The sequence below is a fragment of the Macrotis lagotis genome, chromosome 1 (assembly GCF_037893015.1).
Source record: "Macrotis lagotis isolate mMagLag1 chromosome 1, bilby.v1.9.chrom.fasta, whole genome shotgun sequence".
In the NCBI taxonomy this organism is placed as follows: Eukaryota; Metazoa; Chordata; class Mammalia; order Peramelemorphia; family Peramelidae; genus Macrotis; species Macrotis lagotis.
Window position 1 is genome coordinate 499,309,829 of NC_133658.1, and position 13,455 is coordinate 499,323,283.

General features: G+C 34.6%; 1 protein-coding gene across 3 annotated transcripts in view; it reads right to left on the reverse strand.

The window, feature by feature from the left end:
- Window positions 1–13,455, reverse strand: part of DOP1B (DOP1 leucine zipper like protein B) — a 151,809-nt gene that overhangs the window by 25,406 nt on the left and 112,948 nt on the right. For all 3 annotated transcript variants that reach the window (XM_074213945.1, XM_074213944.1, XM_074213943.1), the window contains 8 exons: window positions 11,373–11,477; window positions 11,193–11,259; window positions 9,499–9,643; window positions 4,194–4,276; window positions 2,984–3,093; window positions 2,670–2,816; window positions 1,260–1,321; window positions 283–411 (listed from right to left, as the gene is read on the reverse strand). In XM_074213945.1, coding sequence (XP_074070046.1) covers window positions 283–411; window positions 1,260–1,321; window positions 2,670–2,816; window positions 2,984–3,093; window positions 4,194–4,276; window positions 9,499–9,643; window positions 11,193–11,259; window positions 11,373–11,477 — 848 coding nt within the window. The remainder of the gene's footprint in view (window positions 1–282; window positions 412–1,259; window positions 1,322–2,669; window positions 2,817–2,983; window positions 3,094–4,193; window positions 4,277–9,498; window positions 9,644–11,192; window positions 11,260–11,372; window positions 11,478–13,455) is intronic.

Sequence of the window (13,455 nt, forward strand, 5' to 3'; positions counted from 1 at the left end):
CTAGCTCCACTTGGAAGTAAAGGATATCCTTTAATACATTTTCTTCAGACTCAAGTCTTGAGCTTGAATCTCTTTTTTTCCCTTCTTAGTATCTTTTCCTAGAGGAAGTTGTGTGGTAATACACATAACTCCTCATGAGTTATAACACAAGAATGAATTTTATTTGGTAGGGGAAATGTCAAATCTCCTCCTTTTCAAATTCTCCTAATCCTGGGAACCCTTATTTCATGCAATGAGTGGCCCAAAGTTCAAGTCCTTGAAAGAAAAAAATAGCATTCTTACCTTGTATCAATGGAAGATAAAGATTATACTGATCAACATCTCCACTGAAGACAGCAAATGCTTGACGCTTTAGGAGCATGGCTTTCTGCTCAAAACTGGAAAACAATTTTAAAGAACTGCTTTGCATATCTGAAATGAACATGACAAATAACCAGTACTTAGTGAGGAAACTTTCTGGCGGGAGAAATTACATGTCACTAATCATAGAATTACTGATACCACCAGGGAAAAATCATAACCAAATCAAACAAAGGCACATTCCTTACCCTATCTTTATTTATTAAAAAATGGATTGGTAGGGGCAGCTAGGTGGCGCAGTGGATAGAGCACCGGCCCTGGAGTCAGGAGTACTTGAGTTCAAATCCGTCCTCAGACACTTAATAATGACCTAGCTGTGTGGCCCTGGGCAAGTCATTTAACCCCATTGCCTTGCAAAAAACAAAAACAAAAAAGGACTATCAAAGGAATAGAAAAGTCTTAGTTAAACCAAAGATAAAAATATATGATTGGTAAATTTTCAGATTTTAATATTAACTCTGTATTTTTCTAGAGCTTCCACCAAATGAATCAGCCTTTTTATGATGCTTTTTTTTTATGATGCCACTTAACCCCATTGCCTTGCCAAAAAAAAAATGGATGGGTAGTAGGGAAAGATATAAGAAAGATATAAGAACTAACAAATCAAAGTTGTATTATCCTGAGAAAATCATTATCTAAAGTTTCCTTTCAAGGTCAACATTAGGAACTTTCTAAACATTGCTAACTTGGAACATTTCAAAACTGAGAAATGAAGAAAATGTCAAAATAATCTAGTCAATTAGATTGGAATCTCTTAAAAATACATTTTGTTTTTGGGTTTAGTCTTGGTTATAAAAACTTAAGTAAAGATTTTAAAATTGGTGACAAGATCCTATGCCTAAAACATTCAAAAATTTAAGTAAAATAATAAAATGATCATTAAATAGCATAATACTTACTCATTAAATCTTTAAACATTGTTTTTTCATGGGTCAGAAGATGGTCAATAATGGACCTCCAGCTAAAGATGGCAAAATAATTAAGATTAAATATAAGGCTGAGAATCTCAGTTAAAAGCATCAGAAGAATGTTAATTTAAATCCTTTCTAAGTAAGGTTAATGAAGATACAGCAAAGAAATAATAGTTGTGAATAAAAAAAAGTAAAGCATAGGTCATTCTTTCTTTAAGACTATCAAAGGAAGGGCATCTAGGTGGTGAAGTGGATAGAGCACTGGTCCTGGACTCAGGAGGACCTGAGTTCAAATTTGATCTCAGACACTTAATAATTACCTAACTGTGTGGCCTTGAGCAAGTCATTTAACCCCATTGCCTTGCAAAAACCAAAAAAAAAAAAAAGACTATCAAAGGAATAGAAAAGTCTTAGTTACAAAGATAAAAATATATGATTGGTAAATTTTTAGATTTTAATATTAACTCTGTATTTTTCTAGAGCTTCCACCAAATGAATCAACCTTTTTATGATGCTTTTTGCTTACCTATTATAAAGCATGGGATTGGTGGTGGAGAAAATAAGTTCCATTTGCCAATGATTTCTAAGGATTCTTCTAGCTATAACTGCAGGTCTATTGTATAGAGGATTATTTTAAAAGAAGCATTGAGACCCCAGGGGGAGGTCACAGGAGAGTTTAAAGGAATCTTGGAGACTAAAATACCCCAGAATATCATGGTTCTTCCAAATATGACATCAAAAGCTAAAGAGAAACTTGAAGAATTACTCTTTGTCAGATAATTTCCATTTATACTATATTTAGATGATTAGTGTACTATTTCCTTTTAAGAATGAAGTCAATCCAACAATGTAATGGACCAGCTGTAAACTTTAGACTGCCCTATGACTTTCTCTTTAAGGTTAACTACTGTCCTGAGATTGACAAACTTTAAGCTTTTAAAATTACTACTGGAGAAGTATCACTGCCCTAGATGTGGGATCCCTAGAAGGATCAGAGGCAAGGATCAAAAAGGAGTAGAAAGGGTTTGGGCAGGAGATGAGGTCATTAACATAAATGAAAACCTATCTATTATATAAATAATAACAAAATATTATGTGGATGGAAGACAAAATGTGCATTAAATATTATATTTCTACTGAGCTGAATATCATGGTGACCAAAATTAAAACATTCTCTAGAAATAAAATGTGCTCCCCAATGGGATGAAATAACCCTTTTAGATACAAGAATATCTCATGTTATGAAAAAACCAAATTCATTTTAATTACAAGTAGTATTGTTACAATTTTAGATTTATTTACTATTAACAGATATAGATGAGATTATCATATCACAGATGAGATTATTTTGATATTAAATCAGTTATGGTGTATTATATTTAGAAAAACATTTCTTACTGAACACAAGAAGTATCCATCTGAAAAAAGCCAGGGTCCAAATACAACTCCAGGACTTCTTTTTTCCAGGCTCGTTTTGTATAGGCATAACTACTGAGGGAGCTGAGTAGCTGGGCACCAGCTCGGAAGCTAGGGATGTTGTAGGTACTAAGTGGGGGGGGTAGGGTTGTGGAGAGAAAGAAAGGGAAAGACTGAGTTTAAACACTGGAGACAATCAATTGACATATAGATCTACCCTTTCCCAAGCTATATTTTCATCCAAATTTTTGGGATAATGGGGGATGGGGGAGGAAGAGGAGGGAGAATTATATTACCTGTGATTTCGTAAATACGGAAAAACATAATACAGCAAACGTGAAATTAATGGCACAGCTTTCTCCTTCTCATCACTACGATAAATCACATCCAAGAGACATGCTACGACCTTAAGAAAAAACAACAAAAGGAACACAGCCCCTTCTACACATTGGAGAAATTTGTTGTCTAACAATAAAATTTCCAAGTATGAGTTTCTGTCAAGATTTTCAGTGTGGTACAGTTAAAAAGGGCAAAAGTCCTGGAGAGATCCCTTCATTTGCATGAACCTCTAATTCCTCAGCTAGATTAGGCTACTATTTAAGGTCCCTTTTCAATTCTAAGAATCTGTGATAAGCTAACGCATACAGCTATATGCTTTTATGGTTACAAAGAGAGTATTGGTTTTACTTGATTCAGAGATTTAAGACAGTATTCCATGGAACCTGAATCGGAATAAAGGTACTATGAAAAAATTATAGTAAAGACTGGCAAGGGGCAGGTCACTCAAGAATCAAAACAACCATGGTACTGGCCAAGAACTGTAAATGGCATCAAACAAGTGAGATTTTTTTCGGGATCATAGATTTAGAGTCAATGAGTTTTCTGTGGAAGCATATATATCTATGAGTTGAAAGAGACATAGAAGGATTCTAGTTCAACCTTCTCATTTTACAGATAAGGAAACTGAGGTACAGGGAGGTTAAGTAACTTCCCTAGCGTCACACTGAGAACTGATTGTTTGAGGTGAGCCAAGTTCTCTGACTCCAGAAAGTCTGTGCTCATTCCACCATGCTGCCTCTAATAACCACAAGTTTGAGAGAATTATAAATCCTTTATATACTGAAGTCCTATTCTGCCATGTCTCACATTATAGCTTGGTTCTTGTCCACCTCAAATTGCAGATCCACTTATCCTCTAATTTTTTCTTCACATGGTCCCCTGTCTCCTCTATTCTCCTCCACAATTTTTTCCCATTAACTTGGGAGTATTTCATAACCCAGGAAATTATTGTGAAGGTTCCACCAATTGTTCCAAATTCATGGTGACCAAAATTAAAACATTCTCTAGAAATAAAATGTGCCCCCCAATGGGATGAAATAACACTTATGTGCCCCAAAATCTCAAATGTAACAGGTAACATCTTAACTCAGTGACCTCTGACTTAAGACTATCAGCACCTCCTTTCTCTAAAACAAAGATTTGTATTGAGAAATAAAATATCTTTACCTCTGCAAGGAGTGAGAGAGCATGGACGCTGTACAAAGAGGGAGCAGATGCAGATACCATTGATGAGGGTGCTGCTGCTGCATCTGTATGTAAAAAAACATTTAAATTTAAGATGTATATCATTTGTTGTCCAAAAAAAATCACATCAGCTTCAGTTAAATTAAAATCTTTTTCACATCCCCCCAATTTTTTTTGTATGCATAAGAATTTTTTGTTCAACTGGTTTAAAGCTTACTTTTTCCACATTTACTTAAAAGAAATGCATAACTAGCATAGGTTGGACAAGATGTCCCTCTGAAGTAATTTTGAACTCTAAGATTTTGTGTTTAAAAATTTTAATTGGAATAGACAGTTATTTTAAAGACTCATTATAAATCTGGAGACTATGTTTTCTTTGAATTGGCACTTTGTTTTTTGTGCTCAGCAAGCAAAATGAGTGGTTTTCTCATGTTATGTTTCATTGTGGTGTGCAAATGTTTTAACTTATTGTATTCTTCTAGGAGAATCTTTAAGTTGTATTTTGCCTTCCTGATCACTATGCTTTGCTTATGTGGATATCATGCTTTCTTTTAATGTTGCATTGCTTCTTTTTCTAAATTGTACTTATCATTTATATATTTGTATTCCTAGACTCTCCTATGTTTATTTAATAAGACTTATCACCCAGATTCAAATTCTATTCCACCAGTTCTTATTGCTATACAGTTCTTAAATACAGGGTTTACAAATTTTGTTTCTTCTTTAAACCTTTCCACAACACCCTGCTATGGTTCCATTCTTTCTTAGGAATCACAGGTTTTAGAATTCATCAAATGTTGATACATTTTCTTTTGTCTTGCAATATTAATTATTTAGATGCCTTGATGCTTCTAGGGGAATCTGAAGGTTATATTCTCTTCTGTCATCTTATATATCTTAATCGTATTGGACAAGGGCCTTAGTGATATCTTCCCAAAGGGGAGACTAGGAATTCAGGAAAGGGGAGAATTCAAACCCTGAGAGTGAATGAGAGGCGATGATTTTGAGGCTCTAAAAAAAGAGAGATTTCAGAGACAGATGCAGAGGACTTCTTCCTTCCCAAAGTTACAGAGGAAGCTCTAAAAGAATGTCCCAGTTAAGGAAGCAAAGCTGGAAGAATGAGAAAAAAAAAGTTAAAGAGCAGATAAGTATATTAGGGCTATTTTAAACCCCAATTCAGAAATGAGTAACTCCAAAAAACTACTGACAAGCAAAGCCTTAAAGAAAACACAGCCTGATCACAATATTAGTAGCAGTTACTAGAAGAAATTATTCCAGAATAAAAAAGAATTAAAATTATATTAACAAAAGAAATTAAAAGGGTTATAGAAGAGTTGGAAAAGAAATGAGAGGTGTGGAGGAGACTTAGAAAGAAAATCATCAGTTTAGCACAAAAGATATGAAACCTTTATCCAAGAAACAGACTCCCTGAAAAGTAGAATGAAATCGTATGTCAAGAACTTATGAAGGGCGGCTAGGTGGCACAGTGGATAAAGCACCAGCCCTGGAGTCAGGAGTACCTGGGTTCAAATCCAATCTCAGACACTTAATAATTACTTAGCTGTGTGGCCTTGGGCAAGCCACTTAACCCCATTTGCCTTGCAAAAACATAAAAAAAAGAATTCATGAAAGAAAACTGCCTAGAGATCAAAGTAAAAAAAAAAATAGAAAGAATCCACTTCCCCAAAGAAATTCCAAAATAAAAATTCCTGAGAAAATCATAGCTCAAATTCATAGCCTAAATCCAAGTGCCATTAAAAAAAAATACTGTAAGGGGGGGTGGCTAGGTGACATAGTGGATAGAGCGCCGGTGGAGTCAGGAGTATGAGTTCAAATCTGGCCTCAGACACTTAATAATTACCAAGCTATGTGGCCTTGGGCAAGCCATTTAACTCCATTGCCTTGCAAAAAAAAAAACTAAACTAAAAAAATTACTGTAAATAAAAGTTTAAGTACTGAAGAACCCTGCAGTCAGGATAAACAAGATTTAGCAGTTACTGCTAAAAAAGAAGTATAACTCATGGAACACAACATTCCTAAAGGCAAAAGGTATAAAGGTCTACAAGCAAGAAATAATTTACCCAGAAAAACTGAGTATAATCATTCAGAGAAAAAAATGGACTTTTAATTAAACAAAAGGACTTACAAGTATTCCAGATGAAAAAAACAAAGTTAAATAAAATTCTAAGACTAGTATCAGTAAAAAAAGAGAAAGATAAATAGAAAGGAGTGATAAGAATGGACTTTATATGCATGAACATTCTAATGGTGTAAGGGAGAAGTAATAATGCAAGTGTTTCATCAGATCTCAAATGTCATAAAGTCATAGAAGGATGATATTAAAAGAAATATAGGAATGTTAAAAAGGATACATACATACATGGAAAAGGGGGAGGAAGGATGAGTAACTTATTATCTCATGTAATCAGTGTATACAAGTATATGTCCATATAAAGGAGAAAGGGTTTGGGGAGTGGGGATCACCTGAATTTCATATTTATCTGAACTAGTCAAATGAGAATAGAAAATACACATACATACATCATTTGCTAAAAAAAGTACAATTCACAACAAATGAATAAGAAACAAAAGATCCTTGTAGAAACTAAGAAGATTAGAGAGGTAGCCTGGGGTGGGATGTTCAGAAAGGTAGGTTATGAAGAGCTTTGAATACCAAACAATAATCTCATTTCATATAGCCTCCTACAGCATATTGCTTTCTTTCTCTCTCACACTTATCTTCAATCTATCCTATCCACTGGTTGCTTTCCTGTTGCCTTCAGATATACTCATATCCCATCCATCCTCAAAAAAACCCTCTTATTTGATCCACCCACCCACCCGATCCCACCCCACTATCATTCCCATCTCTCTCTCTCTTTTTAGGTTTTTGCAAGGCAAATGGGATTAAGTGGCTTGCCCAAGGCCACACAGCTAGGTAATTAAGTGTCTGAGGGTCATATTTGAACTCAGGTACTCCTGACTCCAGGGCTGGTGTTCTATCCACTGTGCTATCTATCTGCCCCCCCCATCCCCATATCTCTTTTGTGGCTAAATACCTTGAGAAGATTGTTACAGCAAAGGCTGCCTCAACTAAGTTCTCAGGGATGTTCAAGTAGTTATATATCTAATGTTTCCTCTTCTTGATCCTTCTGCAATGGATTACAATTCCTTCCAGAAGGAGATAGAGGAGGTTGGGGGCCTGTGGTGGCCTTTCTATTTTCCTCAGAGAGCAATTATATTTGCTCTATTAAATATTGCTAGTCTGTGGGATGCAAATTTCAGGTTTAAGCTAAACTCCTGATGGTTATTTCTTGATGGGAAAGGAGAGTTCCAAGCTTTAAAGAAACCCAGTTGATACCATAACAGAAATCAAAGAACATATGATCATATATAGTAGACAATACAGATTGAAGGAGCATTTCTGCTGTGAATGAGATAGTTTAGCTTAACTGATAGAGTCCCAGATTTCACTCAAACAGGATCTTTTTTCTGAAATCTCTATTGTAGCAAGCTGGAGAAATGAAAATGATGGAAATTACCAGTTCCTCTCATTGGCTTCCTGCCATGGTCTCCCCTCAGTAACCTGAAGCTGGTTTAGCATTGTCCACCTTTTCTCTCCAAGATGGAAGCCAGAAGAGTCTGGAGAGAACTAAGTGATGGCATCTTTCCTCACCCTTCTTGCTAACTTGGCCTATCTCTCATACAGGGAGGATACAGATCTCTATTATTGAGTATAGACTCCTTTACAATTGACCCTTTGTTCTAGGATTAAATAAAGAACAGGATAGTGGAAAAAGGAGATATTCTTATAAATCTCTTTCCTTTCTTCTGTATTTATATTCTTTTGATTTTTTTTTTTGGTACATACATTTTATCTTATGCTGTTCCTGGGAATTTTCAGATTGATGTGTCTTTCTTTTTTCAGAAAGATTCTATTTCTAAATTTATTTATTTATTTACTTGTCGGCCCATGTATTTATTTATTTATTTGTTTATCCGCTTATCTATTCATTCATTTATTTATTCATCCATTTATTTATTTATTCTTTTGTTTATTTATTTATTTTGGGGGGGGTTTGCAAGGCAATGGGGTAAGTGATTTGCCCAAGGTCACATAGCTAGGTAATTATTAAGTGTCTGAGGCTGCATTTGAACTCAGGTACTCCTGACTCCAGAGCTGGTGCTCTATCTACTGCGCCACCTAGCCGCCCCTAAGATTTTATTTATTTTGAGTTTTACAATTTTCCCCCTAATCTTGCTTCCCTCCCCCCACCCCCACACGGAAGGCAGTCTGTTAGTCTTTACATTGTTTCCATGGTATATACACTGATCTAAGTGTATGTGATGAGAGAGAAATCATATCCTTAAGAAAAAAAATAAAGTATAACAGATAGCAAAATTATAAAATAAGATAATTTTTTAAAATTAAATTAATAGTCTTTGATCTTTGTTCAAACTTCACAATTCTTTCTCTGGATACAGATGGTATTCTCCATCGTAGATATCCCAAAATTGTGCCTCATTGTTGCACTGATGGAATGAGAAAGTCCATTAAGGTTGTTGATGTGTCTTTTAAAAGAGGTCAATAGTGAATTCTTTATTTTTTTCACATTTTCCTCAGGTTTTTATAGGTCTGGACAGTTTTCATTGATCATTTTTTTTAAGGGTTTTTTTTTTGCAAGGCAAATGGGGTTAAGTAGCTTGCCCAAGGCCACACAGCTAGACAATTATTAAATGTCTGAGACCGGATTTGAACCCAGGTACTCCTGACTCCAGGGTTGGTGCTTTATCCACCGTGCCACCTAGCTGCCCCTTCATTGATCATTTCTTAAAATACTGTATCTGTATTTTTTTAATGGTCATAGTTTAGATAGTAAGATGATTCTTAGATTATTCTCATTTTGACTTGCTGTCCATTTCAGATGTTTTTGATGTGAAATACCTTATGATTTCTTATTTTTATTTTCAGACTTTGATTTTGTTTTAGTATTCCTTGTTGAGTCATGGAGTCATTACTTCTGTTGGGTCCACTCTAATTCCCAAGAAATCTGTTAGCTGACTAAGGTTTTGTAACTTCCATACTAACTGTTCCTAGGCTTTCTTAGGAGCTCTCATTTCATTTATTCATTTCATTTTCAATACCTGCCTCTTTTCTTTAAGGAATTCTAGTATAGCCTGCGGAAAATCTAAGATTTTTCTTAAGGCTTTGTCTGAGAATAATGAAGTGTTATTTTATTCACTTGTGTGGCAAGATGATATGTGGATAGAACCTAGATACACCTACCTTGCAAATCTTCTTCAATATCACATTCATCTAAAGAGATCTGAGGCTGGGCCTTCACTTCCAAGTTTCTGCTTAGCCAACTAGTTTGTTCCAGAGAAGAACCAGCTATATTTCCCACAGCTTCTAGGACTTTTTGGGTGATGTCCTGAAAAGTAATCAGTGGAAATATAGGTGAAAAATAAGTTACTGACAAACAACTCCAGTGTTCAAACTAGCCAGTCATAGAAGATCATCCAATCAGTATTCTACCAACTGATTTGTATATTATTACTTGAAGATATTTATTTTAGAACTTCTTGAGTACTCTGGCTTTTTGTTGGTAATGTACTTTTTTACATATAAATACAGGAAACAAAACTAAATGTACAGATGAAAAGAAGATAATACCAAATTATTTAACAATTTAATCATGTTTTTAGCTAAAATATAGCTTAGGAAAAATAATCTTAGCATAGAAAGCAGTAAAGATGGAATATATTGGGGCAGGTAGGTGGTGTGGTGGATGGAGCACCAGCCCTGGAGTCAGTAGGAATTGAGTTCAAATCCGGCTTTAGACACTTAATAATGACCTAGCTATGTGACCTTGGGCAAGTCACTTAAACCCACTGCCTTGCAAAAACAAAAACAAAAAATAGATGGAATATACTATATCAAGTATCAAAAGTAATTGATAATATAATGATAAAATACTGTTTATCTAAATTGATGACCAAGAAGTAATTAAGGATAATCAGTATGTTAATAAAACAACATAAAGCTAACATTTATCTTGCTCAATATAATGGAATGTTTGGTAGACTATTTAAAGTTTTTACTTTGGCAAGGCAATAAGGTTAAGTGACTTGCTCAAAGTCACAAAGCTAAGAAAGTATTAAGTGTCTGAGGTTGGATTTGAACTCAGGTCCTTGTGACTGCAGGGCTGGTACTCTATCCAATGTGCCACCTAACTGTCCCAGACTATTTAATGTTTAATGATTAAAAACCTCCCTCTGGAGAAAGACATGTTTCCTTTTTTTTTGCCAGAGGTGAAAAACTGGAAACATAAATGAAAATATCTGCAAATTCTTTGCGGAATATAATTTCACTTATCTCTCTGATCTGATTAAGCATATCTGTAAGATAGGATCTGAGTCAGGAAGACATGAATTAAAATTCATCCTTAGACCTCTTAGCTGTGTGATCCTGGGTACTCGATCTTTGTCTGCCTTAGTTTCTTCAACTGTAAAGCGGGAATAATAGCAACTACTTGACAGGGATATTGTGATAATCAAAAGAGATAAGGTTTGTAAAAAAATACTTAGCACTGTGCCTATCACACAGTAAATAGTCCTTAAATGCTTATTTTCTTTCTTTTTCATTTAAAATTAATATGCTAAGGGATGGAATTATTCTAAAATATTTCATAATAAATGACTGAAACCACATGAAACATTATATCCCACTGTCAAAGGCAAAAGATTTTTGTAATGAAACACTGTGGATTGTGTGGGCAAGATAGTACCAAATGCTTTCCAATGAATCTATTTTCTGTCATGATTAAAAGTAAAGGAGGAAAGTAAAATCAAGATGACATATTTTTTCAAGATCAGTTTCTGCCTATGAGAATACTTTATCTTATGAGATAGGCTGACAGTCTGCTAATGGCAGCAAAGGACTTCTAGACTAGAAAATGGTTAAGTTTTTCATACACATACCTGTAGATCTTTCTGATCCTTCTTGCTTTCCAGGTTAGGTGTTCTTGTCACAAAATCATTGAGCATACTATTAAAAAACAATTCACTTCAAGTCAACAACATGAACATTTTTGCTGATATGAAACACCCCGCCCCCCCAGTGAGAAATACTATGGAAATTTAAATATACTGATTTGATACCTGAGGAGTAGAAAGTATCCTGGTGGTGCTAGGTTCAATTGTACAGATTCCTTTAATACTCCTAACAATGAAGGAAAGTTTTCCTGTAGAACTGAGACAGGGAGCCTGTTAAAAATTAAATGTAACAGAATTCACATAATTTGGGAGTTAGAAGGATCTCAGTGACCATTTAGTCCAACAACACACCAAAAGAATCCCTATTATTATATGACTGGCAAATGGTTTTCCAGCCTCAGCTCAAAGAATTCCAGGGAGGAGGAAGAAGCCAATATTAAAAATAAATTGGACTCTTTGCAACTTCTACCCACTGCTCTAATCCTTCTTCCATATAATAGCCCTTTCAATATTTAAAGATAAGACTATAGTTCCCTTTGAGTGTTTTCTTCTTCAGGTCAGCCACTTCCAATTTCTTCAATTATTCCTCACATGACATGAACTCAAAGACCATATTGAGTTAGTCTCCTCTGGATACTCTTCATTTATCAATGTCCTTAAATCCTTGTGCTCAAAAGTGAGAGAAGAGTGGGATTGTCATCTCCCTATTCCTGAAAGCTATGTTTCTCTTAATGTAGCTAATGATAGCATTATCTTTTTATACTGATGTGTCTTTTTAAATTTTTATTCTATTTATTTCACTTAAATGTAAAAATAGTTTTCAACATTGGTTTCCTGTAAGATTTTGAGTTTCACATTTTTCTTTCTCCTTCCCTTCCCTCCTTCTTCCCCATGACAGCAAGTAATCTGATATTGGTTAATACACGAATAATGATGTTCAACATATTTCCATATTAGTTATGTGAAAGAAGAATCAGAATAAAAGGGGAAAATGTATGAGAGAAAAAACATAAAACATTTTAAAAAGTGAAAATAGTATGCTTTAGTCTGCATTCAGATTCTATATGTAATTCTTTCTCTGAATGTAGATGGTATTTTCTATCACAAGTCTTTTAGAACTGTCTTTGCTCATTGAACTTCTGAGAGGACTTAAGTCTATCATAGTTGATCATCATACAATATTGCTGTTACTTTGTATGATATCCCCCTGATTCTGTTCACTTCACTCAGCACTGTTCCTATAAGTCTTTCCAGGTTTTCTGAAATCCACTTCAGATGAGTCATTTAGAGCATTTATATACCACTAAACAGATCTTTTTTCAAAGGACCTGTGGCCTACTCATGCCTTCACCATCTTGTGTAGTTAATTTTTTCTACCCAAATATAAGAATTTATATTTATATTTATCCCTACAGAATTTCATCTTGGATTCTAACACACTTACAAAGTCTTAGCAATCCCTTCCATATTTATGTTACCTGCAAATCTGATAAACAACCTATCTCTATATTAAAGATACTGATAAAAGCAGTCAATAGTACAGAACAAAGTACAGATCTCCAGGGCATCCCACTGGAGATCTCCTACCAAGTTGACATTGACTATAATGATAATTCTTTGAGTTGAGTCATACAACCAGTTCTGAGCCATCTAACCTGTATAAAGTCTAGTCCACAAAGTTCTATCTTCTACATAAGATGAGATACTTGATACATGACATCCTTTATAAAAATATTTGCTAGAATCTGGGCTATATTCAATAAACAAAATTCAAAACTATATTCAACAAACAAGCATGTCCCTCATCTATTAGCTTAACATTAGACAGATTATGATTAATAACCATGCAACAAAATGAAAAGAAAAGATGAAAAGGGTATCTGATTCATTTGTTTTATCCTTAATCCTTAGACATAATATGTGCAGCAACTATAAGACAGTATAGAGCAAAAACACAAGAAGCAAACTTAGCCTTTAACTAGCTGTATTACTAGAACAAACTATTTCACATCTCAGGGCTTTGGTTTCTTCTTTGTAAAATGAAGATGACGGACAAGGTCTCTCCTGAATCTAAAATTCTAGTTCTATCAGAGTTCCATTTATAGTTTTGAAAAGCTATGAAGTCCCAATCTAAAACATGGCAATAAAAGACTCCAGAAGAATGGAGAGATAGGAAGAAGTCAGGTAATGAAGGACTTTAAAAAAAAATCAAACAAGTTCTTTTTTTCCTGCAGATATAGCAGCTGAA